Genomic DNA, 27831 nt, shown 5'->3' on the forward strand with positions numbered 1-27831 from the left:
AGTGAATCGGCAAGGCGGCAAGCATGCATTCATTTTTATTTCTTATTTCCATAGAGACCGATAGAGTCCGCTCAAAGTTCACAAATCACAACATCCAACCGAAAAATTTTTACATGATCAACTTTCGTTCACTGTTCAAAACATTTGTTTCGGTAAATATATTTCTTTAGTGTCACGTCATTCGCATATATGTTTTACAGGATTAAATTGTGGTTAAAGTATTTCATTCAACCTAGCATCAGTTTCTTAAATGGGTTTTGGTTTAGTCCAGCACGTTCTCGACTTCGATTGCGTTGTTACATAATAACAAAAAATAGTAAATTTTATTTCAAATTTATGGTGCCTACACATTTTTGGTTGCATACACTTTTTTGGTGGACTTTGATGCTTGCCATGGAAACTAAATTTTCCAATACAAAAATTTAAATGTTAAAGTGTATGATTTAAATTAAATTTCTTTACTCCAAGAACAGACTTGTGTTGAACAGAACAATAATATGAATAATACTACTGAAAAATCTGTCAAATCAAGTTCAGCAAATGAATAATCTTTAAATATTGCTTGGCTGGTTAAAATATATACTTTAACTCTATTTATTAATGATATCTTATTCTATGTTGAATTTGCAGAGCAGTCCTATCACCACCAGTAAAATGCCAGCAAGTCAGATACATTCTGAAAAGCCTGAAGTTCCAACTGAAACTGCTTCATTTGGAATGTCCTGATTTTGGTTTCCTGAGGCACAGTTTGGTAGTCAAGGACTTTAAATGACTTAATACCTACATATGCTTGCTATATTGTTATTTATTTTTGTTGTAAAAGGTTGTGCCTCAGGAGTAATCCGTACTCGCGTAGGATTCAGCGGAGGCGCCAAACCTAATCCAACTTACAGGAGCTTGTATGTGAACAACATTTAATTACTCTCTTGCCAGATAATTAAAAGTATCGCAAATTATTCGAATTTTAAGGGGAGACCATACTGAAACAACAGAAGTTGTATACGATCCAACCAAAACAAATTACTCAAATTTGTTAAATATGTTTTGGAAAAACCATGATTCTACTCAGAAGTGTACGCGGCAGGTTGAAATTATATATATTTTTTAGTCCTTTTTATTATTCTTTGATATGCTATTGATAAATAATCATTTTAAAATTCTTGATTTAGTACATGTCTGCCGTCTTTTACCACAACGAAGAGCAAAAAAGGCTAGCTATTGATTCATTGGAACAGGCACAAAAGGTTATAGCGAGACCGATTCAAACGCAAATTTTAAAAGCCTCTACTTTCTATGAAGCCGAGGAGTAAGTCTTGCTATGTGCAGTTATTTTTTTGTAATTAAATTTTGGTTTTATATGCTTTATTTTATTTGGTTTTTTCTTTAGTTATCACCAGAAGTATTTGTTACAACAACATCCATGGCTCATGAATGCGCTAGATATTTCACCAGGGCCGGAATTGAATAATTCAAACATTGCAACTCGTCTGAATGGTTATATTGGTGGATATGGAACTTTGGTAAATTGCATTATATCTTCATTTAAATTTTACCTTGTAATACGTAACAATAAACACTACTTAATAAATATAAATATATTTTTCTCGCAGGCAAATTTCGAAGCCGAATTGCCAAATCTACACCTTGATGATAAAATGGCAGACTACATCAGAAGGGCCATGCAAAAGGGGAGTCGGGTTAATTGTTAGTATTTTACAAAAATGTTATGCTTTTTTCCATAGTAGTAGTTTTACGCCAAATGTATTTTGTGCTTGAAATTTTCTGACGGAATACGTATGATTCGAACAGAATCAACTTTTATGAAGTTTCTGCTCGTTGATATTTTCGCAATTCTGAATTCAACCAAATTTCAACACAGAAAAATACATAATGATGGTGATATCTTTATGGCCTATTTGAAACTTGATATTAAACCAAAAAGTTTTAACACATTTTCTTTTGAGTTTGGAATCCTCAGATATCATTGGTTCAGTAAATTGACAGAACTATTTAGCCTACATTAAGTTTATCGAATTTTTAATTTATTTCTTCTCTCACGATACATAGTAGTTTTTGCAAGGAAGTAGAACTGATGAGTTTTAGGGCTGTGGTGTGTCATGCGAATCTTGGTTTTCTTACAGGGCATTATTTGTGATTTGTCCCGATTCCCTTTTCTGCAAGTTGTCGGCAATACTGCATGCTACCAAGAGGAGGAGGATCATAATGATATTAATCAGAAACCCAGTGATGAAAAAAGACACACCCCCGGAAAGCCAACTCCAACTTTCCTCTATTTCATCTTGGAAAGTGTCAGGTTGTCCAAGAGTTTCTGAAAGCGTTGATAATAAGATCCATAAAAGAGTAAACATTGGAGTCATGTTGATGTACGCCATAGCATTCAAGTTGTACTTGATACGCAACGTAGCGCCTCTTTTATGGCTACTGAGCGATGCATTGTTGGACTGCATGTCCAAAAGGAAGGGTTTATAGAAGATTATTGAATGAAATAGTTTTCTTTTACAAAAAAAAGTTATTTGTGTAAACGCCTGGATTTTTATCGCACAATATTCAATAATTTGTTTTTTAAGGTTTGGGTAAGTTTTTTTTAACATGCGCTGTATGACTGAAAGATTGAGGGTTGAGGTGCTGGGTTGAGGTGCTACATATGGCACTAAAAACTTGCAATAATTAATGTCTTTTAATGATTGATGAAATAAGATTTAACCAATTTGTTAAGAGTTTTACAACTTTATTAGTTCAGAATCAACTGTGAAATTATCGATCCAATTTTGGATTGTTCAATTGAAATCCACGGGGACTGCATCTGGATTGTGGAGATTCCCACGTTTGCTTACATATAAACAGCAACTTAGCATCAAGATTACGAATAACAGGGCAGAAATGGTGAAAAAGGCAACGGGTCCCCTGTAATTTTCTCTTAATACATCCTCAAAATCGCCTCCTGTATCGTTTTCAACAGCCTGGATTGAAGAGATTAGGTAAATGGTCATTACCACGAAGAATGGGGAGAAAAGCGGCATAGCGTTTTTAGCGAAACATTTCGTTCCTTCCATTTTTTGAATTGTTGAAGATCCAAATGCACTAACTTGTTGTGAAGCGCTTACAATAAGACGCGACAGTGTCTTTTATTTATAGGAGACACGCTAGGAAACGAACTTGCAATCAGCTTATTGGGTGAAATAACCAGCATAGCAGTTTATATTTTTTGAAACTATTCAAGTAGATTTAGAATTATGATAGTTCTCAATTTTACAAATGTATTTCAATAATTAGTTATTTCTATAAATGAGGGAATCTAATGAATTAGTTATATTTGTTAACCATGAGATTGCTCATTTGCTCATTCAAGAAACAACAAAAATATTTCAATAACAATTTTTAGAAGGTGTATTTTAAGTTATTGTTTGAAGAATTTTGTTAAGTAGTGGCAAACAAATACAAAAGTCCTTTGGCAAATTGGTAAATTTCATTCCCACCTAATTTTGATTCACCGTAAACCCGATCAACAAATGAAATTGGTACTTCACCAATTGTAAATCCAAATTGTCTAGCCCTTATAACCATTTCCATTTGAAAAACATACCCCTTTGATTTACAAGATTGCACCAGTTTTTCTAATACTTTTTTCTTGTACAAGCGGAAGCTACCAGTGAGGTCAGAAGCACCAGGTCTCAACAGCACTTGAGTAACATAGTTTGCACCTCTGCTAATCACTTTCCTCTTCAGGTCCCATCCATAAACTCCACCATTTCCACTGTAACGAGTTCCAGAAACCAAGTCATAGTCCTTTTCTTTTTGTTTTTCAATAAATTGGTGAATAAATTTAGGCTGCCAAGAAAATAAATGTTTTAAAATAAATGTCTCTTTAGGTCAAGTTTATAAAGATTATTTACGTGGTGAGATAGATCAGCATCCATGATCACAACATAATTGCCAGTAGCATGTTTAATTCCATGAATATAAGCAGTGCCAAGTCCAAGTTTCTTCTCCCTTGGCCTCAAGACCTGTGATATGACAATATTATAGCTAATTCGAAAAAAAAAAAATATTTAGCCAAACACTACCATACAATTTTTTTATCTCCATAAATGGTTTGAAGCTGCTTTGCTACATCTAGGGTCCCATCAGGACTTCCATCATCAATTACAATAATTTCGAAATCGTATCCACTAACAAATAAAATGCATTGTTATGACCTGTAATCTTATTATGACTGCAAGCAAGTGTCAACCTTACCTGTCAGTAAAGGCTTTGACTAAGAGCCAGACAATAATTGGTAGATTGTCTTTTTCATTGTAAGTCGGAAGCAGTACACTATATTTGTCATCAGCTCCCATTTTATTGACCCTTGTGAATTTGTTTTGGAAACCGACGGGACGCCTTGAAGTAATTCTGTAATTGTGATTCAAACTTGTTGACGTAAGCAAGAAGCAAGGAATGTTAAAAATTAAATGTTGTTTCTCCCAGACCCATCTAGCGGATTACTGAGTTGGGGATCCCTCTAGTGGCAGTCGTATTTATATTTTCAGAAAACCATGACAGTTGCTGTTTATTAACCTTTTACGAACCCTCAAACTTTTTTCTATCCCTCAAAAATTTTACTCATGAAAGTTTTTCGGCTAGTATAAAATGTCTGTGTTAGAACAATTGATAATTGATAAAAAAATTGATAATGAGGAATTGCTCTTCTTCGATACGTTCGCACATGGTCCCACAGAGGTTTGAATCAATTCAGAAAATGTTTATCCATTAATCAATTTGGCTACAACTCAAACTTGGCGACATTTTGCAGGAATTGAATTTGGATTTGGTACAGTTTCCCAAGCCCGTGTACATAAATCAAGTGCGAGTCATACCTTTAGGCGCCAAAGTGCAAGCTGATTTCCCCGGAGGAGTGCGTTTAGGGTAGGTTACGACAGAACAAAATAAATTATAAGGATAATGTTTACATATTAACATGTATTTTCAGAGCAACGAATCCATCCCAGTTTAAGCTTGAACTATTTGTGAATGATTTGAGCAAACCTGGAGCATCTGCTTTTGAGACACTTGGTGTTCTAGATTACAATCAGAATTCTAACATTCATTACGATTCTGATAAAAAAGTAAAATTGACTACTATGCATAGTTAACAAACCTTTTTAACCCCAAGTATATTTTACAGGTACCAACAGATGGCTTAGTTTTGAGAGGCTGGTATACCACTGTAACCCTAGCTGTGTATGGGGTTATTACACGAGCCCCAATAATCAGTATACCTCCACCCCCCCCAGCAGCCCCTATCAAACCTGCTAGCCCAGTTCCAGTTGAACCAGCCCAGCCAACGGTTCCAGAATTAGCGCAAGTGTTTACAAATCAAATTATAGACGAAAAGTTACGGACTTCCACCCCTCCGTTCGAAGAAAAAGCAGAACTTATAAAGTGTGAAAATGCTTTTGTGACATCAACAGTGGTTGAATCTGAAGTAAAACGCGAGGATGATCCAGAAAAAGAAACCAAAGTGAAGGTCGAAGAAAAAGTAGTCGAGAAGGTGCGAGAGAAAAGCAGACGCAGTGATGAGTTCACACGGACGCGAGACACAAGTGACTTCCGTGAAAGAGAATGGGAATCCGATCGAACCAGCAAAGCAGATTCCGAACGTATCAATCGAAGTGATCATCGAAGCCGACACGATGTTGATCGATCCAAAAATGATTCGGATCGAATACGCCCAGATTCCGACAGATTTAAAGTTGAATCCGAACGTAGTAGAACAGATTCCGACCGTGAAAAGGCCAGAATAGAATTGGATAGAAAACGAAACGAGTCCGACCGAACTAAAAGTGAAAGGAGCGATTCAGATCGAACTAGAAGTGATCCTGAACGAACGAAGAGTGAATCGGATAGATCCAAAGGTGATGTCGGTAGGAACAGAATCGAATCAGAACGGACACGAACCGAAAAGAGCGACTCTGATAGAACCAGAAGTGATTCCGACCGAGTTAAATGTGATCCAGATCGAGTGAAAGGCGATTCAGAACGTGCCAGAACCGACGAACGAGGTAGAAACGACCGAGATCGCGAAAGACGTGGTGATAGAAGCGATCGTAAAGAGCGATCTAAGGAACGCGAACGAAGCAGTGGCGGAAGTGAACGTGATCGATCGCGAGAAAGATCCCGCGATCGCCATCGTGAAAAAGAGAGAGCAAAAGAACGAGGATCACGTGAAAGCTCGAGGCGGCCTCGGACTCCTGCAGAAGACAAGAAAATTGAAATTGCTATTGTCCTACCTGTACCGGTACCTGTACCGGTTGAAGTTCCACCTCCACCACCTCCACCACCCCCTCCGCCGCCACCTGCTTCCATAAAAAAAGATGAACCCCCTGTAGAATGCTTCTCGCCTGGTGTCGAAATGGAAGCTATATCAGACGATGACATGCCGGAAGTGGATAGTTTAGCCCCTCGCGCTGATGAAGTTGAAGAGGAAATAAACGAAGTTAATGAACCGGAATCCATTCTTCGGAAAGATGAGCCTCCCGTTGAAGATGAGGTTGTCAATTCAACTGAAGTGTTAGTTGAAGCAGCCCCTGACAGCGTCGTCGAACCCGAAGAATTGGAAGAACTAGAAGAAATCCTCAGCGATGAAGACCTTATGTTTGAAGACTATAATGCCGACATGACGGATTTGGATATCAATGAATTCGGTGATCTTCTTGAAATCGGAAAGACATTTAATCCTTACGGTGTTGAACTGCAACCGCTGCAGAATTTTACAGATCCTTCAGACACCACATTACAACGAGTAAGCAAGAATGTCTCCGAACCTCGAATACCTTGCAAAGACTTAGAAGACGCTGCTTTGAGACTCCAGATGACGCTGGAGCTAACATCTCGCGGAGAAAAATGGATCGATAGCATGAATCAGTTGGCCTCTATCTTACCGAATGGTCTGGCTTACTTACACTCACAGCCGGATCTGCTCAAATCAATTCAAGATAAAGTGGTTGACTGGTTACTTCACGGCCTAGATTTCGATCATGCTCGCGAACAACCAGGTCCATCTACACATACGGTCCGTCACATCAAATGTGGTCTGAAACTCTCGCAGACGGTGGCCCAGTGCTCGCAGTCGCTTATAGAACGCTCAGTAGATTGTGGCGTCTTGACGAAAATTGCGAGCCTTTACGGTGCCCCCCACATGGCTCAGTCGCTCAAGCTAATGTGCCTGCGTAGCATTGATGCTCTGCTTTCATGGCCCTACGTCATGGAACATTGGATGAAGAATCCCGTACTGGAGTACCCAAACGGCTATGAATATTTCGTCCAGTTGTTAGAAGCGACTCAACCCTCCAGAGCTCAAGTAACAGTGACCGCACTCATCCGAAAGATACATACTTACGAAGCTCTGCAGCGGATTCATAACATCGGACAAATCCTGGCCCGTTTACCTCCAAACGGCTTTAGACGAAAAGACATTCGTCGCCCTTCAGGAATGAGCATTGAAAGTCAAGACTCGAACTCGCAGGACAGTTTTTCTACACCGAATGCCACATGTCCTAATGTTGTTGCTGAAAATCCGTTAGAGCCACATCTCACGCAGTTACTTTCCAGTTTAAATGAAGTCCGAAAAGTTTATCTGAACCCACAGTTGACTGTCGGTCATCTGCTTCGTTTTCTGCCCGTCTACCGTCAGTACGAGATCTCTAACGCTGGTTCGGATCCTCTCCAGGGACTCTACTGTTTCTTCCGTCATCACAGATTCTTGGGCGTTTTATTGCTTCTGTCAACTCATCCATTGACAGGAAGTGATCATGTTATCATGGACATGGTGCTCCACTTTCTGGAGGATTTTGCCATGACGCATCATGGGCTTTGCTTCCTCTCTGGTGAATCACACGTAACAACGTTGATCCTTCGTGCTTTGATGCACACGTCTGTTGGTCACGGACATCCATCAATTGGTTTAGCCACTGAATCGGTCGAGGGACGTCACGACGAGTACGCCAACGTTGAAGAACTGAACGTTACTAGTCATCATGCATCGATGACTCCGCATCGGCTGGGTGTTCAGTTAGCCCATTCACTTTACATTATACAGTGCCTGGACGTCCTCAATCATCACTTGATAAACAACAACAAAGACAGTCCAGCTGCCATCGAATGCATCCAATCGCTATACAGTCTGGTTTTCAGTGTGACAGGCCGGTTGGCTCTGATCCATGTTATTGCATTGGATAACAATATTGATGTTTTGCTCAACATTCTGACAAGTGATAGTGATGCAGAGACTGAAATAAGGATGAAAGAATCTGCCGTCCGTGGATATGCGGCTGAGCTAGTGGCACTTATTGTGAGATCAACGGAAAATGCCATGTTTTATGCCAAGTACGGTGCATCACTCATCGGATTGGTGGCTTCCAACCAAGATGATAGCAATAAGTTGGCTCATCTGACTCGTTGGATTGAAATCCTTAATCAGCCCCAAGTTTTCACTCTCGACAGCGGCTTGCCAGTGCTTTGCGACGTAGTCAAGCAGCACGCCGATGATGCCGCGAGTTTTCCACCCGAGCTTATTGTTGCTCTTCGTCTGCTTTGTCCACTCGCCATACCCAAACAACAGGTAAGACATTTTAAACGCCTTTAGCATAATTGAAATTTATTAACGAAATCGTTTGGACGTAGGGAGAAAGTAGCGGAGAAGAATACGTGGAACTCAAATATGCATACGCCGTAGTACAGCTCTTCAGTCACGATATGCTGAGTCTGCTAGTAAGCATACTGCTGAAACTCTGTCAAGCCTATGAGCAGCCGGCTGTTCATGGGGCCGTACTGGCTGGACCGCAAGGCTTCCTTCTGCTTTCCATTGTCCATCCATCACTCAAGTTGATCCGTCGTCTACTATGTCAACTTATCCGCTGCCGTGATGGAGAATTTCGTGACCTGACAGCTGTTCCAGTCCTACTGCAGACGTACGCCCTGGTTAGCGCTGTTCCGGCTTCATCTTTGCTACATTACAAAGTGGCCGAGTGCTGTTCCGACATTGTTGGCACCTTACTGGCTTATAGTCAGCCTTTGTTGCAAACTGGAGATGGCAATAGCGTGCGAAGTAGTAATACTAGTGGTGTCATCAAGGCATCTACCACACCAGAAGACGCTTTATCGCGAAGTTTGTGGACGCAAATGGTTCAGGAAATTTTAAAATTCGTCCATACTTGTTCCGGGCCGGCTTCATTTATCACAGGATTGCAAGTGCTCAACGAAATTCTCCCACTGCCATTGCCTCTGTTTAAAGGAGTTGGAGGTGAAACCCAGTTGTCTGAAGAAGATGTGCAAGAGATACTCAACGCCCGAAAACTTTGGAGTGTTCACCTGCACACTCTCGGGCCACAAGTGCAGCAAGTTGTCCGGCTCTTGTGCTGCTCTGGCCCGCAACTTTTACAGCTCTTGCGAAAAGTGTGTGTCCAGATTGCCGATCTCTCGGCCAGTACTGCGCTTGTTATAGCTAGAGCCGCATTGGATGCTGTCCTTTCCAGTTGCCTGATTCAAGATCCTAGTCCACCAGCAAACGCCAAAAGCGAGGAAAATGAAAAAGATGTTGCTGTAGCCTTCCTTCCGGCTACGTTGATTTGCACAGCTCACTCGGCCCGAGTGTTAAACTTTCTAGCAGCCATTGTGACACATGCACCAATTAAAGCAGCTGTGTTGCAGCTTTGTCGTGGATTGCAGAAATCGGATGAGAAATACGCCGAATTTCTCCAGTGTTTGTGTTTGATCCTTAATTCGGTCTCAACAACATCGGCTCACATCCAATCGCAGGAATGCGTCGTCTCCATCTTCCAGGCGTTACTTGACGCCGATATTTGTCTTTTGTCACCCGATAAGGTCGAATACGAATCTTATTTGTCAGCCGCCCTTCCGTCCCGTGAACCCATGTTAATCATCGTCTCTGGGTTATGGGATCACCTTGCTAATTCCGAACACAATTACTCGTCACTCTTGCCTACCCTTCGAACACTGACGTTGCTGACGGAGCACAACTACACGTTCCAGCACTTGCATAAAGTTTTAGAGCGAAAGCGGCACGCCCTATGGGCCTTCTTCGATAAAATGGCTAGCGGTTTCAATAAGGACAGTTCAGATAGTGTGTCCACTTTGTCAACTGCATTGGAACTCCTTCGAACACTAGTGAAGACGCCAGTGGCGGCGGCACTTGGACGGCGCAATGTTATCGTGCCCATCAGCACACTCTCAGAAGCTCTTCAATGGCCTATGGAACCGACATCAACAGAAGAAAATTCTGTAGAAGAACCTAAAAAGCATCCACTGTTAGTTCTTCAAGATTTTTTACGAGAAAACTGTACAGAAGAAGAATCAATGGAAAGCCTACGAGATAGTCTTACGGCGTTGGTGAATATTCTTCAATCCTCGGACTCTGATGCAGCCACCATAAAAGATACCGCAATAGAAATTATCATCCCTCTCCCAGAGACTCTAAATCTCCAGTTTGCACACCGGCCACTGTTGAGTGATTCTCCAACTGATGAAGATCGTCTTTCCTCTTCTTATTGGTTATCCAATCATCAACACTGGGTAGACGAACCTGCCGACTCTGATACGGATCATATTCGTTGCGATCTTCTGGAGACAGCACAGAGTTGCTTGGGTGCCGATGTGGATTTAATGGCTTTGACCGAACGTCTTTGTAAGAGTCATTCCGAACCTACGGAGATTGGTGGACGAGCAACTACAGTGATTTCAATAAAAGGTCGAATGGATGCGCAATCAACCGACGCTCCACCCGGAAGACCGATTCTATCTACAGCGCGTGACAAATCCAATAAGCCGTATGTGGCTCCAATGCGAGGGAGAGGATTCGGAAGACCTGGCGTCAATGGGCGAAACGATCCTTTCCGTTCTCGCGCACCCAACACATCACGTCCACCATCACTACATGTCGACGATTTTGTTGCCATGGAAAAGAACGGAGCTGTGGGTGGTGGACCTTCCTCATCATCTGGGGTTGGCAACAATTTGTACGGCACCAAAATCGCAAGAGGTGGAGGAGGCAGGGGCAGTGGCAATCGAGGCCGAGGTGGTTTTCCCGGTGAACGTGGTCGCTTTAATTTTCAGCAACCCCGACGTGAGGCCGCTCGGTCTCGTCCAGGCGGCACCGGTTCGACGTCGACGTCTTCTTCCTCAGCCAAGTGGGACGATCCATATCTTCATTCTTCTGTGGTTGAAGCGCGTTCTGCTACCCGTTTTCAGTCTACTAATCGTGTTTGGACCAACACCGCTAGCAAGGAGCGATACAGTTCGCCGTCAAATACGGCCCCATCAACTGGTCGTACGCGACACACACGAACGTTTTCTCGCTAAATAAAAATCCCTGGCAGAAAATCGGAAGGAAGAGAAAAGAATGATTGTATCGGAAAAGTTTGTCTGTGACCAAATTGAACGTGAATAAAATGTAATGAGTAACAATTTAAAAAGAAAAAAAAAAACGAGGTTTTGCTTCCACTGCAAATACAGACCGACCGCTACGCGAACGACACATTTATTACATCGACAAAGATGGGGGGGAGGGGGTTAGGGTGAGAGCAAGATGAGAGGTAAAAGTGAAAAAAAAAATGTAAAAATGTACAAAGAGTTTTTCTTCTTGCTAGTTTTCTAGTGTGCGACGATATGTGCGTCCTGATGGGTACCTTTAAATTGCACCCTACGTTCTATTACCCCAAATAATCTGATACTTGACGTCTATACACTTCGGCACCTAATCAGATCCAAACTTCAAAGTGCAACCAGGCAAAACGCTTTCTAGGACAAAAGGCTAGGCCTACTAGACTAGCACGAGGAAAAATGGCGTCAAATCTTTACGATAGTAGAGAGAAAAGGTGGGATAGAAGCCGAATTCATGAGCAAGGAACTTTTTCTATAGATGAAAATCGAAGTCTGAATTTTTGGCTTTCACTGTTCAAGTGAATCAGTCCATCATTTCTAAGCAAGACCTCAATACTGGTACATGTGATGATAACCTGAATACTGTGGCGCTGCTTCTTCAAAAGGAAAGAAGAATAGAAGAGGGATAGAAAATGTGAAATTGGCAGTGATTTAAAAAGGAAGTTGGCAATTTGAAAACAGAGTGTCTCTTGCTGTCATGAAAGCGCTATGCGAGAGCCGATACGTTCTCTTCCCGTTTTGAGTTTTGGAAGATTTTGAAGCAATAGTTTTGATCAAGCGTCAGTTCGAGTCAGTTGATTGCTGCGGCACGGCTGCGTAATCCGGAAACAATTCCGAATAACTCGGAGGCGGATCTTCTAGAGCCTTAGTGGCCGGAGCCTCGTCATGCAGAGGAACTCGCCATCTTTCTAAAGGAACTAAAAATAAATAGATGGAGTTAAAAAGTTGAAAAATTAACAATAAAATGTAAAACAAATTTTGGGTAGATTTCAATTCAATAATAATTTACCTTCGCCGGCATGATGAGGTATGGGTAAGGTTGATACGACTTGGCAATCTTCTTGATTTCTCGCGCGGCGAAGTCGTGCTTTGCGCCGGCGGCAGAAACACACCATGCTTGCCATCAGGCATAAAATGAGAAGTGCTACGGCTCCCAGAATGACGAGCGACGCTGTGCTGATGGCGTTGTTTGAAACTTTTAAAGGAATATGTTGGTAAATTTAACGGATTTGAGTTTACATATGCGATTCTTACTATTGCTCGATGTTGCGACGGCACATCCCGTTTCATCCGAAAAAAGTCCTGCTCCACAATTGACGTGTCCATCACATTTCAAATTGGATGGGATGCATTTTTCTTGCATCTTGGTTGACTTGTCAACACTGGGTATACATGGCCAGTAAGCAGTGTCATTTGTTTTGCAAGCTGTTTTTTAAAGTCAATATTTATTACTGGCATCATAGAATATAAATGAGGTGTTTATATTACTCTGTCTGTAAGAAGTTACAACTACTTTAAGTCGTAGGGGTTGAAGATTTTGATCCACTTTCCTGCTGGTTTTTCTAAACCATATGTGCAACTCTCCACCAGGGTCATAAAATGTTGTTGCTTCTGGTCCTTCAGGAATAAGTGATTCCACATAATTGTGGAGAACTTCTTCATCATTGGATTCTGATGGACGTTCACTGGTATAATCATAGATGGGAACCAGTTTTCTTTCTCCACACAACTTTTTGCTGAGGTAGCCATCATCATCTCTGCCAAACTACAATTAAGGGTGTCATGAAAAAAAAATCCAAAACAATTTATTTAAAGTTTATAGGACTTACCCAGACATAGTCATCACACTCATTATCCAAAGGATTTCTCCTAAGATTAATGTCTTCAACAACAACTTGCAAACCCTGATTTTTTGGTGCTTCTATTTCTAGATGGCAGTCAATCGCTAACTCAGTAACATGAGGGTACTTTGAAAGTTGTATCAAGAGTGCAGTACTCCTTGAATTCATTTTAATAGTCCTTTTGGCCGAGGAACAGACATTTGCATCTTCTAAATAATCTAAAACGGAAAACAATAAGGGCCATTATTATTGTTACATCAGTGAGTCAAACCTAAGGGCTAAGGGCGTTGTCGAAATTGGTTATAATGAAACGCACCATTATATTTAAGGAGATAATGTTAACGTTTGAAAAAACAACAACAGTGGACTTACATATTTGGTAGCCATAAGTTTCTAAAACAGTAACACTATAAATACACAATAAAAACAATCTCGTTGCGAACTCCATTTTTTGACAACTTATCGACTGTCTGCACACATAGATAACTGTAGGTTGCCTGTGATGGCTGTCACTTGCATTGCGCGCCATCTTTTGTTATAGTACCAAAGCACAAAATTGGACCTATTGAAATATATTGAAAATCACATGAAAGTAGTATTTCTAGTGTTCTCTGTTCCATATAATATCACGATTATTTTTATTCAAATGGTTGCATGTGAATTGATGTCCAAAATTGTATTTGGTACGAAAATCACTCCAAGCTTTTGAACTTTGCCACATGAGAACCATTTACTTCATTTGGCGGTGCTTGATCTATAATTATCTGGAACATTACACATCAAAAAAGAAAAAGCGATCGACGATTTCCGAATTTAAAAATAAAGTCTTATAATTATTTTATAGTAAAATCTAATCCACTGTGGTTGAAGGGGAAACAAAAATTTATTAATGGGTTCGAACTTATGAGATAATTTTTTTGTTTTTACATTTTTTAATAGATTTGTTAACGTTGTTCGGCGAGCTGCTTGACTCGGCAAATTTTTTGACGCAAAATTTTCTGCTCTTTAACTGAAGTGAGAAACTTGATTGAAAGCTCACCAGTACTTATCAAATAGACTAATAATGGGTTCAGCACGTTACGATCGCGCCATTACAGTATTTTCACCAGATGGGCATCTCTTTCAGGTCGAATATGCTCAAGAAGCTGTCAAGAAAGGATCCACTGCTGTAAGTAAATTTCTACGATAGTGGCAGTCGACACCGACTAATGATTACTTTCGTGTATATTTTAACTTTGTTTAGGTTGGTGTAAGAGGCAAGAATTTAGTAATCTTGGGAGTCGAGAAAAAGTCTGTTGCCAAGCTACAAGAAGAAAGGACTGTCCGAAAAATATGCCTCCTTGATGATCATGTGGTGATGGCATTTGCAGGGCTGACAGCAGATGCCCGAATTTTGATCAACAGAGCCAGAATAGAATGTCAGTCCCATAAACTGACAGTGGAAGATCCAGTAACCTTGGAGTACATAACAAGATACATAGCAGGTATTATTTTTTCACTGATAATTAAACTGCTAAGTTTTGTGGACAAATGTCTTGTTTTTTTAAGGATTATTTATTACCCTTTATTTACGTAAATGTTTTTTGTTTGTTTTTCATGTGTCATTTATTATTTATTCTAATAGGCTTGAAACAGAGATATACACAGAGTAATGGAAGACGTCCATTTGGGATCTCTTGTTTGCTTGCTGGATTTGATTTTGATGGCACTCCTCATTTATATCAAACTGACCCTTCTGGAACATACCACGAATGGAAGGTGAGCTAAAGACTTTTCAATTGATTTGCATTTCAGCAATTAATAACGTGGAATTTCAGGCCAATGCCACAGGCCGTAACGCGAAAACAGTTCGTGAGTTTCTAGAAAAGAACTATAACGTCGAGGAGATGGAAGATGAAGAAAAAGTTATCAAACTAGCAATCCGTGCTCTTCTGGAAGTGGTACAATCAGGAAGTAAGAATCTGGAATTGGCGATTATGAGACGTGGCCAACCAATGAAGATGCTGGAAGTTGACGAGATCGAAAAGCATGTCGCCGCTGTTGAGAAAGAGAAGGAGGAAGAAGCAGAAAAGAAAAAGCAGAAGAAGTAACTATTTGAAAACTCAGCAAATTTGTGATGCTGCGTCACGTACCAACAAATAAACAATGGCCTAAACACAAAGTGTTATCCTACAACGTCGTCCAATTCGTTTCGTAAAATTTACGCGTCTAATTGTTGAGCTATTCATTATTTGTGTATTCAGAGATGGTCTAGTAGTGAAAGCGAAAAAAGAATCAGATAAAGATGCCGGTGATTTTAAAACACTTATTGAAGAATCATTTAACGAACGTTGGAGTCTTGGAGATGGCGTTAACGAAAATCAGCATCCGAAATGATGGATCAACGAGTGTCAATGAATATTCATGGGATTAGCTTGTTTCGTTTTAATTAAATGTTTATTTAAATCTACGACAGAATCACATCGATTAGAGACACAGTTTGGATCGTTTGGGATAAAAATTCATTGAAAATGTTAAATGAGAAAAGACTTTATTTATAGTAACAGGTCACCCTAGTTGAGTAGAATGGGAGGAAGAGTTTAGAAGTGAGATAATGTGTATTGATTTTGATTCACGGGTAGTGTTGTACCGTATATTGATGAAGAGCATACGCAGTAGACGCACAGGTTATGTAGACAAACAAAAAGGAGTATTGTATTTGTACAGTTGAGATTTGAAAAGAATGTCTTCTTGGTGAGTTACTACAGTTGTGATATACATATTGACGTTAAGCGATGTGTACACACACCTTGATGCGGATTTAATCAAGTTCCAATTTTCTTTACTATTCCTATTAAAAGAACAGTGTTTTTCTCCTAAAAACAGTAAGGGTCAAAAGATCTGCCGATGATCACCGTCGTGTATTTAATTAGAAACAGGAGCAATACAATTGGGCAGCAGCAGCAGCTGTGATCGAACGCTGTAATCTTATTTCTCTCTTAAGCCATTCACTGCTGGCACGGAACCAGGCTGTTATTGCCAGGCTCGGCCTTACAGTGTGTCTATAATACAGATCCAATATACTTTTGTTGTATAAGCAAGAATTCTCTATGATCCAGCCACTTATGATGCAGCCACCAACTTGTGATGGTGTTCCCAACCACCGCCACTCTAGCGGGGCTGGGAAGATGGACGAGTTTATAATAACTATAATATAAATCCCCGCCCCCTACATATAGCCCCACACGTCAACAAAAGAGTATGATGATTTGATTTCGACGGATTACTGCACTCACTTTCTGGTTGTAGAAAAAAAATAAGATGGATGACTGATCAACTTTCTGCGATAGAGTATATAATGTATATAGCAATCGCACACTCACTCCGGCCATCGTTCGATCCTTCACCAGCGAAAGAACGTTCATGATCCAGCGCGATTTCTCTACGTTGAGTTAACTTTAACCACTTGCAACTAAAGGAAGTGGTCGGCCTTTCGCCAATTCCATACTTGAAAAAGCCTGTGAAATGATGAGTATAGAGAACTGAAAAGTTTAGACGTCACGATAAAACTATCGAGAAGAAAAATAGGAGAGAAACTGACCTCACACATGGCCAGCTGGGCTATATTCAGATAAAGTTTCAAAATGGAACTGAACAGAGAATAATAGGCATAACTGGAATCATTTGGAATACTTGACCGAGAACTGAATGACATTCAAATCGATGGTGGCAGTGCCCAGTGGCGCGGAAGCATCGAGGCTGTGTTTTGCCTTTTTTGTAAATTCATTAAAAATAAAAAAAATTGTAAAATCCCGGAAACAAATTATTGTAAAAAAAAAAAAATGTGTAGTGAATACATTTCTTGGTGCTTTTTCATATAAAAGTCTGTTCCACGAATTTTTTTATTATTATTGTAAAAGAAAAAAAAATCTATTTTGGGATTTTGGGCTCTAGCAAACATAAGTATGATTATTTTTTCTTATTACTTGTTAGCATCGAACAAACGGTGGATAACGAAGCTCAACTACGGTCAACATCCACATTTCAAACAAGATACTGTCTGTTATCTACTATGTAATACAAGTCGACCGTTGCTTTAACGGACGAAGAGCAATACAGTATATCGATATTGCACTTTCTAAAGTGCATTCAAGTGTGTCAGTAGTTTCACTTTTTTGTAGTACGTATCTTGTAAATTAATTTAAAAAACTCGGGAGATTTACAGATTTCTCTTTTCAACGGTACTAAAGTGTCAGTTTTTCACTTCCTTCAGTTTCTTGCTGCTATTTGGCACTATGAAGACTGTTCATTCGGCCGAGGTATAAAGTATAGGCTAAAGTATTTTCAATATAAAATTGTCTCTCTCAATCGCCAAGATTTTTTAAAGGAAATTTTAGAAATATGCAGAACTCCAAATCCGAATCAAATTCTGATGAATTTGTGCCGTGATTACCAACATGAAAACCTGCCAGATATAATCCAACTTCTTGTGCGGAATGGAATCGACCTAAACTGCGATGATAAACTTGGATCGAAAGCTTTCCTCTATTTGTGCGGGAATTACAAACACGACAACTTGATCGATATCGTCCGCATTTTGTTGCAGCATGGGGTTGATGTAAATTGCAAGAACAAGGACGGATCTAATACTTTACACCTCCTATGTCAGTTTTACGGGAAACGAAATCTGATAGAAATAATTCAGCTTTTAATCGAACACGAAATTGACGTGAATAGTAAAGACTGGACTGGGAACAACGCTTTTCTTTATTTGTGCGCCTATTATAAAGAGGAAAACTTGATTGAAATTCTGCAGTTACTAATCAAACATGGAATAGAAATAAACTACAGGAATCATTTTGGAGAAACCCCAGTTCACCTCCTTTGTACTCTTTATAAAGGAAGCAACCGAAACGAAATACTGCAATTGATTGAAAAAAATAAACCTATGGAAATCAAAGGAAACCGCAACTGTTGTTTGATGTAAAACTATTTCATGGGCGAAAAAAGCAACGCTGGAAGTAAATCGATTTTCAGTTCATAAATTTATGTCACCTTATTATTATATCACATTAGCCTAAATCGGAAGATCCTGATATTTGTTTTTGAATTATCTCTGTTTGCGTTGATACAACCTATTTTCAGTGAAAAAAGCAATACCGTCTGTAGATTGAGACATTCAAATACAAAGAAGTACAAATTTTCTGAATGAAATTATTTACTCTAATTTGGTTTTACCACGGAGGCTGATTTTTCTTTACTTTAATTTTTTTTTTCCGTTTCCTGCTCAACACTCTCAAATATGAGCGACGACAGTGACTACCACACACCAATAGTTGGAGAATGTGAGAGGTTGTGGGTTTCGCGAGAGAGTCATGTTCCACCTGTTTAAAAATGTTCCCGTAATAAGCAATATCACGTCAAACAAGTTATTGTTTACCCAGTTACTTTTTCGGCGGATAATCGTTGATTTATTGTTCTACTCCGGTGTATATAGTCCAATAGCCGAAAACGGATTGGTACGTGGATGTCGAATAACTATGAAGAGAAATCTTTAGATGCTCAGAAGAATACGACATTATCATTAATTAGAGTGACATCGAAAAGATCCTTCTTAACTGAGTCTCCAATTAACTTTAAGTCTAACCGTAAAAGACCCTCGACACGACACTACCATGTGTTTGCTGTCTAAACTCTTCACTATTTTTGTTTTATCTACGACAGATTGAGATCATCATGTTCGAGACTTTCCAATTTCCCGCCCATACACGTTGCCATCTAGGGTGTGTTGTCACTAGTTCACTACTCGTTTCCGGTCGTCTCATCAGAATTGCACTCGAGCGAGTGATGGCATCACATCACCCACGTTGTATTTCTCATCTATCGAAGTGATGCTCTGACTCACACCTCCTACGTAAGAGTCAAGCTGGTAGCAAGTTTATCCATTGCCTGAAATAATGACGGAGCGAAGCTATTCGTTCACCTCGTTTTCGTTGCTCTGAAGCGATTTTCAGCAGCTTGAATGAATTATGAAGGCAAAAGTTTGTCAGGAACATACTTAGTCAGCCCATAATTCCCTAATGCTTTCTTTGAATGTTAAAATTAAGAAAGTGTTTGGAAACATCGTACGGTAATGAAAGAAATCACGGTTTTAATTTTTCCCACCATGAACACTAAGATCGTACAGACGTTGGAGCGCATAAACGACGCAAGGAACGATAGTAATAAAGGTATTAATTCTTATCTTAAAAATTGCTTAAGCTTCATGGTGAGTTTTCTCTTCAAATGATGCGTTCAAATGAGTAATTCTGAAACAGATTTCGTTATTTTCCGGCCACAAGGTGATACATAGCGGCTGATTTCGTGCAAAGAAGTAAAACAACAACATCCGGCACTCAACATGCAAACTTTGGTTGTGTAATGTTCCATTATGGTTGGATAGATTCAATCCATTATCTGTTCGTAATTTTCTGTTGCACAAACTTGCAGCACTAGCCGCTTCCAGGAGTAAAATGTATAGCATTACAATATAAGTGATTTACCATGTTCGTTGAATACCATCAATAATTCAAGAGTTTTAGATAAGCTTATCTCTTGTGAGGCAATCGAACTGATAACGAAGTCAAACCAAAAGGGAGCAATACTAGGTGTCACTGTCAGCTAACTAGTTTCAAGCTGAATTTGAAACAACAAAGATGTTCTTGAATGGCTTTTTGTTAATAAAAGTAACTGTATTAATCGCAACATTTATAGTAATTGATAGTTTTAATTTTGACGAAAAGTACCCTTTAATTGCCCGCGGAGAATCAGAATCCTATTTTGGCTACAGTTTAGCTGTCCAGGAGAATAGCGGAGAAAAATGGTATTATACAACATTTTTTTTACGAGGATAGAAGTGGTCAAAAGAAAGTGATAACGAATAAACTATTAAAGGCTATTCGTGGGCGCACCAAGAGACAACCATCTTAACAATGCGGGTGCGCTGTACAAATGCGGGAAAAGCGGGCAAAATCTAAACTGTAACAGAGTAAACGTAATAACAGGTAAATCGTTTAATCAACTTAAATCGTCTCCGTTTCAATTTAATTACAAACTTACAACTGTTTTAAGTTGAAAGCACAGCTGAACAATGGCTCGGTGCATCTGTTACCAGCAGAAGTGGAACAACCATGGTAAACGCTCATTTAAAATAATTATTTTATTTGCTAATTTAAAGTCTATTTCCCGTTGCGAATTTTTCGATGGGCTTTATTTTCAGGTGTGTTCTCCACGTTTTGGAGAAAGAGTGAGAGGCAAGTGCTACTATAGTCGAGGAAATTTGCCGTTCGAATCGTATGCTCCTTGGAACGAAGGTAAACTATTAATTTATTGTCTTTGATCAATTACATTTTCAAAGTTTTGGATTTTATTAGATATTTGTCAATTGGGTTTCTCATCAGCATTATCCTCGGTATGTAGTAAATTCATGGTAATTAAGATACTTTCTAAAACGTTACAATGAGGCAGGATGGAAATCGATTTTACACTGGAGGGCCAAGCTGTACAAAAAATGCTGGTATGCCACGCTTTCGTTCGAATTGTAATTGCTGGTAACAAAATAATTCCTTATATTAATCTTTAGGTCGATTGGTAGCCTCTACTGGCCCCACTACTATTCGCGATGACGTAGAAAGTTTAATGGGAGACGTTTCTTATTACTCTTACGCTATATCAACAGGAAAAATTTGGGGCCAAACCGAAGGACTCGTTGTTTCAACAGGATTCCATCAAAATTCAAACTTTGCTGGAAAGGTATAAAAACCAGGGTAAAACCCTGTGAGAAAGCGATTGAAGAAAACAATGTTATCCTCCCATTTCGGTGTCATTCTCCAGGTAGAACTTTTAGATTCTTACGACAAACTAACGAACGCAACAAAACGGAGCAGTTTAGAAGGTCGTCAACCGGGTGAACACTTTGGAGCCTCTCTGGCCGTGTTCGACATCGACAACGACGGGCGGGATGATATCGTCGTGGGCGCCCCTCATCACACGATTTACACCAATTCCGAAATCAAGTTTGACGTTGGCGCCGTTTACGTCTACTTTCAAACATCGAAAGGACTCTATGAAAAAGAAAATTCTCTCAATATCACGGGACAGTTCTCCGGTGGCCAATTCGGGTTCGCAGTTGCCAATTTAGGGGACAGTAACGGAGACGGATACAATGATTTGGCTGTCGGAGCACCCTACGAAGATGGTGGATCGGGAGTTGTTTACATTTACCACGGATCCCATACGAAGAATCTTCGGAAACTACCCGGTCAAATCCTGAAAGGGTCTTCCTACCAACCGTCTATTCGTTCTTTCGGCTTTTCTTTTATCAGTGGAGCAAGTGACTTTGACGGCAACGGATACGGTGATTTGACAGTTGGCGCCTATGAGTCTGACATTGTTGTACACATACCTGCACGCCCAGTAGTGCGAATGACAAACAAACTGACTTTCAGTCCGAATTCTATCACCCTAGAAAAGAAAGAATGTACAGCTAAGATTGGTGGCTCCAATGTTCAAGTGACTTGCTCGAAACTGAAATACTGTTTGAATTACGACGGAAAAGGTGTTCCGGGAAGTATTAACACCAACATCACTATTATACTGGACGTCCAGCAACCAAAAGCCCAGCGTCTGCTCTTCCTTAAAACTAATCAGAATATAATGACGCAAATTATTGGGTTAAGTGTGAAAACTGAATTATGCCAAGAAGAATATGTCTACGTCAGGCCGGATATTCGCGACAAACTCACATCAATCGAAGCACAAATTGTGCCTACATTAGTGGTAACCAATGCGCCACTTTCGCCCATTTTGGATATTTACGACGGCAGAAACGGCCGGGTCACTAAATCATTACCGATATTCAAAGATTGCGGCAGTGATGACATTTGCATCCCTGATTTACAAATGACTGTCACTACGTAAGTACCGAAGGAAATAATCAAATGCCTATCAGTATTTTATTTCATTTTTCCCTTTTAATCCTAAAGGAGCGCAGGGACTTACATTCAAGGATCAGGTGAGCGTTGGACAGTCGACGTGACGATTTACAACGCCGAAGAGGACGCATTCGGGGCAGAATTTTACCTTGATTTTCCGCCCGAATTGAGTTACATCAACACAGATAAAGATTTTACCGATTCATCCGTTTTGTGCTTTCCCCCCGACCAGAAAAACGGTCCCTTTTTGCGATGTGAAATCGGGAATCCGCTACCAAGTAAAAAAACGGTCCGTCTTCGCGTGATTGTCGAGCCCAAGCCAGGAGACGACAATTCTATCTCTTTCTTGGCCCAGACCAATAGCACAATTAGCGAACTAGAATCGACGATGGCGGATAATAAAAAATTGTTGAGCCTAACGTTCGAAGCAGAGGCCAAGTTGGCACTTGAAAGGTAAAAGCGATTAAAAACAAATTATTTTTACAATTTTGAAAAACTTCCTATATTTTAATGACAGTTGGACTCGACCAGAAGAATTGACTGTCAATACTACAGCTCTACAGCTGGGCGAAATCAAAGCACTGCCGGAATACACGCAATTTTGTGAAGTGCGTAACGAAGGTCCGTCTGACATAATCGGGGCCAAATTCCGCATCGTCTTTCCCACGCATACGCCCGAAGGCTACGCTATAAATGAGTTAAAAGCTCAACCAACAATTCAAACGGGTGCTGCTACTTGCGATATAGTTCCACTCGCAGAAAAACCCAATAAAAAACCCATTGACATTAACTGTGTGGTAAACCGAATGACTGGTGGTCAACGGGTTGTCATCAAGCTTATCGCTCAACTTGCTTCCGAAGCCTTCTTGGAAGTAATTATCACTTAAACATTTTTAAAATATGCTTTCGATCGTATAACTTCTTCTTCTTCTTTTCGCCTAGCAACTGAATACCGACAAATTCACCCTGACTTCGGTAATTACAGCCAACATTACCGGTTTGCCTTTTGATCAAGATGTTTCAAAGATTCCGATGGCTTCGGCAGAAGTAGTAGTCGTCGTGAAAAAGATTGCGAAACAACAGAATCTTTTGAAAGCCACGCCGTGGTGGATACCAGTTGTTAGTGCAATTGTAGCGACCGCAATTATTGCCGGGGTTGCAGGGCTTCTTCATCACGTAAACTTTTACTGTTATACTCAAGTCGCTAAATGAAACAGGTGAACTTACCATTTTCCTTTCGGTTCCTCAGTATGGATTTTTCAAAAGAAATCGGCCATTAGAAATGACGGCGACATTGGAAACTATGCCCGAAAGTCAACCGTTACAGCCAATGAATCAGAATTCAAATCGACCCACTTCCGAAGTTGATCGTACAGTCTATGAAGATTCCTCGTAGAAATACACCACTATTATTGTCTTCTATCCTGAAATGATAGAATTTAACATATTAATCAATCTTTAAAAACTTCATTGCACTACAATTCAAATAATTTAAACACATATTGTTAGTCATATAATAGGGCACATACATGTTCCCTTTCCATGGTTTGCAATAATACAGATAAGACTTTAGATATACATGTTTAGTGATAAAGAAAGCAGGAACTGACGACGACCGACAATATCATCGAAACCGCAAACCATATCCTATAACATTGTGCAAACATGGATCGTTTTTTTTATTCGACAGAGAGTATTAGTTGAATCTCTAGTTTTTTAGTTTTTTTAGTCTTTAATATTAGTTAACAACGAGTAGAATTGGTCCTGAGAAACTATGGTCAAAATAATCATCGCCCGATGGGCCACCTTTAAGATTTTGTTCATCTTCTTATTCCCCTGGATAGTTCACGCTTCATTTATTCACAACTTGGACGTCAAGAAGGAACGAGTCTTTACAAGTCTTCCAAAATCCTATTTTGGCTATAGTTTGAGCGCACATCGCTTAACCGAAACACCAGCAGAGTATATATCAACCCATTCTATCTTGCTTATTTTGTGAGTAAATCTAATTCAATTTCCCATTTGGTGGCTAATCGTTGGTATAGATGGTTGGTTGGGTCGCCAGGTGAAAATTTATTTCAAGGAGCGGTTTATAAATGTAATACTTCAGTTGACCTCGAAGCTGGTTTCCTTTGCAAAAAAGTTAGAATAATAAGCTCACTCAGTGGTAAGTGGCAAAACAAGCAAAATTATGAAACATAACATAATGTCTTTACATTATATTATGATTTCAATCTCTTAGAACAGATAACAGAACCACTCAAAAATGGGTGGTTTGGTGCCACCGTTGTTAGCAACCGAGAGTTTTCTTTAGTACGCTCTTTTTTAAATTAAATTTTGAGATAGCTCTACGAAATGATTCGATTCTCAATCATTTTACAGTTATGTTCACCTCGTGCTGAATCACATGCTGTTGAAGGGGAATGCTTCACAAGTGAAAATAATCTTCAAAGCTTTAGCAAAGTTAAACTTTTTGGTCGACGGCGTAAGGAAGCATTAATACAATTTCCTTTAGTAAGGTATGGATATATGATTTTAACGCATTTTCTTTTCAAGGTGTTTGTTTGTCCGGATTTTCAGCAACATACATGACAGTGAGTTTGACTTTCTTTTAAATCTACTTCCTTCCTATATTTTTTTTTCTTTTAAACTCTTCAAACAAAAATTCATCTCTTTTACAGACTGCGAAGGGTTCGCTGAAGCCTCTCCTTGGAGGTCCAACTTGCCTCAAGGATGACAAACCAAATGATGTAGCGAGTTTGCTTTATCCAGCGGCTTATCCATTCTTGGATAAATGGTATCTAGGTTACGCCATGGCATCCGGAACGTACGGAATGCGCAAGTTTGGACAAGAGTTCCTGCTCGCCTCTGTTGCTTTCCACATCAATTCATCCTTTGCTGGAAAGGTATCTAGATAATCTCCCGCGCTTTATTCAAAACCTTGGCCAGTTCCTGTGCTAAACAAAACCTGAACGATGCGCTGTCTTTTCTGGCAGGTATACATGTTAAACAAAGACACTAAAAAGGAGATAGAAAGTTTAGTAGGATACCAGCCAGGTGAGCACTTTGGAGCTTCGCTAGCCGTATCGGATTTCACGGGTGATGGCAGGGATGACATTGTCGTCGGCGCTCCTCACCACACCGATTACAACGGTACCGAACTTAAAGTTGAAATTGGCGCCGTCTACATTTACTATCAAACATCAAAGAACACCTTTGATAGCCAAGATAGACCTCAAGAACTCAGAGGGCTAACATCCGGTAGTAGGTTCGGGTATGCTGTGGCGGCGATTGGCGATACTAATGCGGATGGATTCAACGACTTGGCTATTGGGGCACCGTACGAGAACGACGGACTTGGGACAGTTTATATTTATCAAGGGTCAGAGAACGGCCTGCGAGATAACCCTCAAATCATTTCCGGAAATATGTTTAGTCCGCATCTGAAAACGTTTGGATTTTCCATCGCGGGAGGTGATTTCGATGGGAACAAATATAGTGATGTAATCATCGGTGCCTACGAGTCTGCCGCTGTTGTTTACATCCCCGCTCGTCCAATTGCCAAAATAACCAGCGACCTAAATTTCGTCTCCAAAATCATTAAACTACAGGAGACGAGTAAATGCTCCATCACTAATTCCACCGATGGTGTAACCACCATCCCGGTAGCTTGCGAAGACATCAGCTTCTGCATAACATACTCCGGTTCGAGTGTCGAGAAAGAAATGGAATTTCGGGTCTCAATAGTACTGGATTTCAACGCCGAAAAGGACAACAGTCGAATCTTATTCTTAGAAAACAATCGCAATCAATTATTTCGAGAATTGAATTTTACGTCAGGATCGAAGAAATGTCTAACTAATACCATCTACGCCATACCTGGCATCCAAGATTTCGCTTCAACCGCCCAAGCGAAAATGACTATTGAGCCGGTTGACAAAACAACAAAACCTAATCGGTTGTTGCCTATCTTCTCCAAGGAAAATAGCAACATCATTAGCACCAACTCACTCACTTTCATGATTGACAGTAAAGCAAACGCGGTTGTCGATGCTATTCCATGGTGGGTTTATGTTGCCAGTGGCTTGGGAGCCTTTCTCATACTCGCAATCATTACGGGCATTTTGTACAAGGTAAAACGATTCAAACAAATTTATTCAGTCGTTCAAAATAAATCACGACTTTTTTTTTTTTTTTACAGTTGGGATTTTTCAAAAGGAAAAAGCCACCCACCCAACAAACCGATGGAGAAGAATTGACAAAGGCCGACGATTCACAAAAGGAAACTAATTCTTGATAAAGAGTCTCATAGCGTTATTCTTTAATTTCAGTTAAGAATTTTATCGCTTTAATTTCATTTTCTATAAAGTCTGTTATTGATGTTGATCCAATAGTGGAAAAAGTACAAGGTTAAGCTTATGTAATCTTGAAAAATATGACCTCTTTAGTAGCGATAACGATCAAAAATAAATAAATGGAGTTGCGTTAATATCGCTACTATTAAAAAAAAATGACAGCGCGCTATCACTGAAGATGAAATTAAACAAATAACCAAGATACCAGCAGATTTGGTTAGCGAGGTATTAGTGTATTACCAACACGAATATTAGTAGACAACGCAGTTGTACTTTAGAGTTTCAACTTTCTGAAGTTATTAACAAAATGAGGCTTTATTTTTTTACTGTTGCTTTCGTTCTCGTTGTTTACATCTCATCTTCATTAGGCGATCGGGTCGATTATACTGGGTAAGCAGTACAAAATTCAGAACAATTTTTCATTTTTTAATTCGTTACAAAAAGTCATAAGGTGTAGTTCGATTCGATTCATTGCTGCTACAATTAAAATAATTTAAACACATTGTTAGTCATATAATAGGGCACACAGTCTGGGAGCTGGGCGACAAAAAAATGACAATGATTTAGCAAAAGGTTTGAGGCTAAAATATGGTTAGGGGGGGGGGGGGGGTATGACACACACGAAAAGCCACGTCTGTCGACTGGCGGCCGGGGCGTTCAAGCGTGACGCGATCCCGAAGTCGGCGGGAACAGTAAAAAAATCCACTTTGTTTAGAAAATCTGAACTATATCTTAAAAAATAGAGGGATATCAACTTTATTTAATTTCTGACAGACAGACGTCCTAATCTGGGGCCTTGGGGCCATCAGACGTCGGTATGTAAGAAATTTCACGAAATTTCAGTCAATTGTGAAAAAGGCAACGCTGTATCCCAAGCGCATAATTTGAAATAGAGAGATTTGGGGAGGATATGTGAGTTTTTAACTAAGTAAATATGAAAAGAAAATACAGTAGGGGAGAGTTGTACTAGTTGTCGCTTTTTTTGTTTTTGAGCCCCCATTTCTTTATTTCTCAATATTTTGTATCCCCGCTAGGCTTAAAAAAAAGAGGAAAAAATTAACTATAAAAAGCGTATTTTTAGTTTCTGACAATTTGCTTTGTTTGAAAACCAAAAGCGCTTTGAAAATGAAGGAGGATGGGTTGAGTCGGGGGGCGACATGCTCATGTACAGTATCTTCCATAAAAATCCGAACGCCATTTTTTTCAAATAGCCCAGTTTAATGTATT

The 27831-nt window shown here is 39.8% G+C and overlaps 8 protein-coding genes across 8 annotated transcripts; 6 read left to right on the forward strand and 2 right to left on the reverse strand.

Moving 5' to 3' along the window:
* The first annotated feature begins 654 nt into the window (after window positions 1–654).
* Window positions 655–1906, forward strand: LOC124337820 (peptide methionine sulfoxide reductase-like). The gene is made up of 6 exons (XM_046791835.1): window positions 655–664; window positions 824–899; window positions 970–1084; window positions 1170–1306; window positions 1388–1520; window positions 1611–1906. Exons 1-6 carry the CDS (start codon window positions 655–657, stop codon window positions 1707–1709), a joined length of 570 nt encoding a protein of 189 aa, XP_046647791.1. The 3' UTR covers window positions 1710–1906.
* Window positions 1907–3390: 1484 nt separating this feature from the next.
* On the reverse strand, window positions 3391–4474 carry LOC124337548 (dolichol-phosphate mannosyltransferase subunit 1-like). The gene is made up of 4 exons (XM_046791570.1): window positions 4258–4474; window positions 4091–4190; window positions 3915–4025; window positions 3391–3849 (listed from the first exon to the last, which is right to left on the reverse strand). The coding sequence occupies exons 1-4, from the start codon at window positions 4356–4358 to the stop codon at window positions 3439–3441; spliced, it is 723 nt and encodes a 240-aa protein (XP_046647526.1). The 5' UTR covers window positions 4359–4474; the 3' UTR covers window positions 3391–3438.
* A 95-nt stretch (window positions 4475–4569) lies between these two features.
* Window positions 4570–11608, forward strand: LOC124337545 (protein virilizer homolog). Its single transcript, XM_046791568.1, has 5 exons — window positions 4570–4740; window positions 4814–4926; window positions 4991–5126; window positions 5186–8620; window positions 8683–11608. The coding sequence occupies exons 1-5, from the start codon at window positions 4651–4653 to the stop codon at window positions 11374–11376; spliced, it is 6468 nt and encodes a 2155-aa protein (XP_046647524.1). The 5' UTR covers window positions 4570–4650; the 3' UTR covers window positions 11377–11608.
* On the reverse strand, window positions 11525–13791 carry LOC124337547. The gene is made up of 6 exons (XM_046791569.1): window positions 13671–13791; window positions 13287–13516; window positions 12946–13222; window positions 12712–12882; window positions 12467–12652; window positions 11525–12374 (listed from the first exon to the last, which is right to left on the reverse strand). Exons 1-6 carry the CDS (start codon window positions 13744–13746, stop codon window positions 12238–12240), a joined length of 1077 nt encoding a protein of 358 aa, XP_046647525.1. The 5' UTR covers window positions 13747–13791; the 3' UTR covers window positions 11525–12237.
* A 455-nt stretch (window positions 13792–14246) lies between these two features.
* On the forward strand, window positions 14247–15459 carry LOC124337512 (proteasome subunit alpha type-7-like). Its single transcript, XM_046791530.1, has 4 exons — window positions 14247–14466; window positions 14542–14782; window positions 14923–15056; window positions 15116–15459. The coding sequence occupies exons 1-4, from the start codon at window positions 14362–14364 to the stop codon at window positions 15386–15388; spliced, it is 753 nt and encodes a 250-aa protein (XP_046647486.1). The 5' UTR covers window positions 14247–14361; the 3' UTR covers window positions 15389–15459.
* Window positions 15460–17472: 2013 nt separating this feature from the next.
* LOC124337513 (protein fem-1 homolog CG6966-like) lies at window positions 17473–18482 on the forward strand. Its single transcript, XM_046791531.1, has 2 exons — window positions 17473–17596; window positions 17665–18482. Exons 1-2 carry the CDS (start codon window positions 17573–17575, stop codon window positions 18262–18264), a joined length of 624 nt encoding a protein of 207 aa, XP_046647487.1. The 5' UTR covers window positions 17473–17572; the 3' UTR covers window positions 18265–18482.
* A 1445-nt stretch (window positions 18483–19927) lies between these two features.
* LOC124337509 (integrin alpha-PS2-like) lies at window positions 19928–23827 on the forward strand. Its single transcript, XM_046791525.1, has 12 exons — window positions 19928–20139; window positions 20211–20320; window positions 20388–20449; window positions 20536–20629; window positions 20690–20727; window positions 20784–20832; window positions 20899–21068; window positions 21150–22231; window positions 22301–22702; window positions 22767–23121; window positions 23192–23425; window positions 23499–23827. The coding sequence occupies exons 1-12, from the start codon at window positions 19973–19975 to the stop codon at window positions 23643–23645; spliced, it is 2910 nt and encodes a 969-aa protein (XP_046647481.1). The 5' UTR covers window positions 19928–19972; the 3' UTR covers window positions 23646–23827.
* Window positions 23828–23965: 138 nt separating this feature from the next.
* Window positions 23966–26738, forward strand: LOC124337510 (integrin alpha-PS2-like). Its single transcript, XM_046791526.1, has 8 exons — window positions 23966–24211; window positions 24295–24416; window positions 24492–24562; window positions 24632–24734; window positions 24806–24843; window positions 24931–25155; window positions 25246–26382; window positions 26451–26738. The coding sequence occupies exons 1-8, from the start codon at window positions 24024–24026 to the stop codon at window positions 26544–26546; spliced, it is 1980 nt and encodes a 659-aa protein (XP_046647482.1). The 5' UTR covers window positions 23966–24023; the 3' UTR covers window positions 26547–26738.
* The last annotated feature ends 1093 nt before the right edge of the window (window positions 26739–27831 follow it).

This window comes from Daphnia pulicaria, chromosome 4, assembly GCF_021234035.1.
Source record: "Daphnia pulicaria isolate SC F1-1A chromosome 4, SC_F0-13Bv2, whole genome shotgun sequence".
NCBI classification, from domain to species: domain Eukaryota; kingdom Metazoa; phylum Arthropoda; class Branchiopoda; order Diplostraca; family Daphniidae; genus Daphnia; species Daphnia pulicaria.

Excerpts from the sequence above, each read along its gene's own strand:
- LOC124337512 (XM_046791530.1), top strand. The coding sequence starts at position 14,362 with ATGGGTTCAGCACGTTACGATCGCGCCATTACAGTATTTTCACCAGAT. Across the intron at positions 14,783-14,922 it reads CATAACAAGATACATAGCAG|GCTTGAAACAGAGATATACA; the intron begins GTATTATTTTTT and ends TTATTCTAATAG. Across the intron at positions 15,057-15,115 it reads GAACATACCACGAATGGAAG|GCCAATGCCACAGGCCGTAA; the intron begins GTGAGCTAAAGA and ends GTGGAATTTCAG.
- LOC124337545 (XM_046791568.1), top strand. The coding sequence starts at position 4,651 with ATGTCTGTGTTAGAACAATTGATAATTGATAAAAAAATTGATAATGAG. Across the intron at positions 4,927-4,990 it reads CCCGGAGGAGTGCGTTTAGG|AGCAACGAATCCATCCCAGT; the intron begins GTAGGTTACGAC and ends ATGTATTTTCAG. Across the intron at positions 5,127-5,185 it reads ATTACGATTCTGATAAAAAA|GTACCAACAGATGGCTTAGT; the intron begins GTAAAATTGACT and ends TATATTTTACAG.
- LOC124337547 (XM_046791569.1), bottom strand. The coding sequence starts at position 13,746 with ATGGAGTTCGCAACGAGATTGTTTTTATTGTGTATTTATAGTGTTACT. Across the intron at positions 13,517-13,670 it reads AACTTATGGCTACCAAATAT|ATTATTTAGAAGATGCAAAT; the intron begins GTAAGTCCACTG and ends TTTCCGTTTTAG. Across the intron at positions 12,653-12,711 it reads CGTCGCAACATCGAGCAATA|TTTCAAACAACGCCATCAGC; the intron begins GTAAGAATCGCA and ends TTCCTTTAAAAG.
- LOC124337510 (XM_046791526.1), top strand. The coding sequence starts at position 24,024 with ATGGTCAAAATAATCATCGCCCGATGGGCCACCTTTAAGATTTTGTTC. Across the intron at positions 24,417-24,491 it reads AATAATAAGCTCACTCAGTG|AACAGATAACAGAACCACTC; the intron begins GTAAGTGGCAAA and ends TCAATCTCTTAG. Across the intron at positions 26,383-26,450 it reads TTACGGGCATTTTGTACAAG|TTGGGATTTTTCAAAAGGAA; the intron begins GTAAAACGATTC and ends TTTTTTTTACAG.
- LOC124337513 (XM_046791531.1), top strand. The coding sequence starts at position 17,573 with ATGAAGACTGTTCATTCGGCCGAG. Across the intron at positions 17,597-17,664 it reads AGACTGTTCATTCGGCCGAG|GAAATTTTAGAAATATGCAG; the intron begins GTATAAAGTATA and ends GATTTTTTAAAG.
- LOC124337509 (XM_046791525.1), top strand. The coding sequence starts at position 19,973 with ATGTTCTTGAATGGCTTTTTGTTAATAAAAGTAACTGTATTAATCGCA. Across the intron at positions 20,450-20,535 it reads GCAGAAGTGGAACAACCATG|GTGTGTTCTCCACGTTTTGG; the intron begins GTAAACGCTCAT and ends CTTTATTTTCAG. Across the intron at positions 22,232-22,300 it reads TTACAAATGACTGTCACTAC|GAGCGCAGGGACTTACATTC; the intron begins GTAAGTACCGAA and ends TTAATCCTAAAG.
- LOC124337820 (XM_046791835.1), top strand. Across the intron at positions 1,085-1,169 it reads CTCAGAAGTGTACGCGGCAG|TACATGTCTGCCGTCTTTTA; the intron begins GTTGAAATTATA and ends TTCTTGATTTAG. Across the intron at positions 1,521-1,610 it reads TTGGTGGATATGGAACTTTG|GCAAATTTCGAAGCCGAATT; the intron begins GTAAATTGCATT and ends TTTTTCTCGCAG.
- LOC124337548 (XM_046791570.1), bottom strand. The coding sequence starts at position 4,358 with ATGGGAGCTGATGACAAATATAGTGTACTGCTTCCGACTTACAATGAA. Across the intron at positions 4,191-4,257 it reads GTCAAAGCCTTTACTGACAG|TGGATACGATTTCGAAATTA; the intron begins GTAAGGTTGACA and ends TTTATTTGTTAG. Across the intron at positions 3,850-3,914 it reads ATGCTGATCTATCTCACCAC|CCTAAATTTATTCACCAATT; the intron begins GTAAATAATCTT and ends TTTTCTTGGCAG.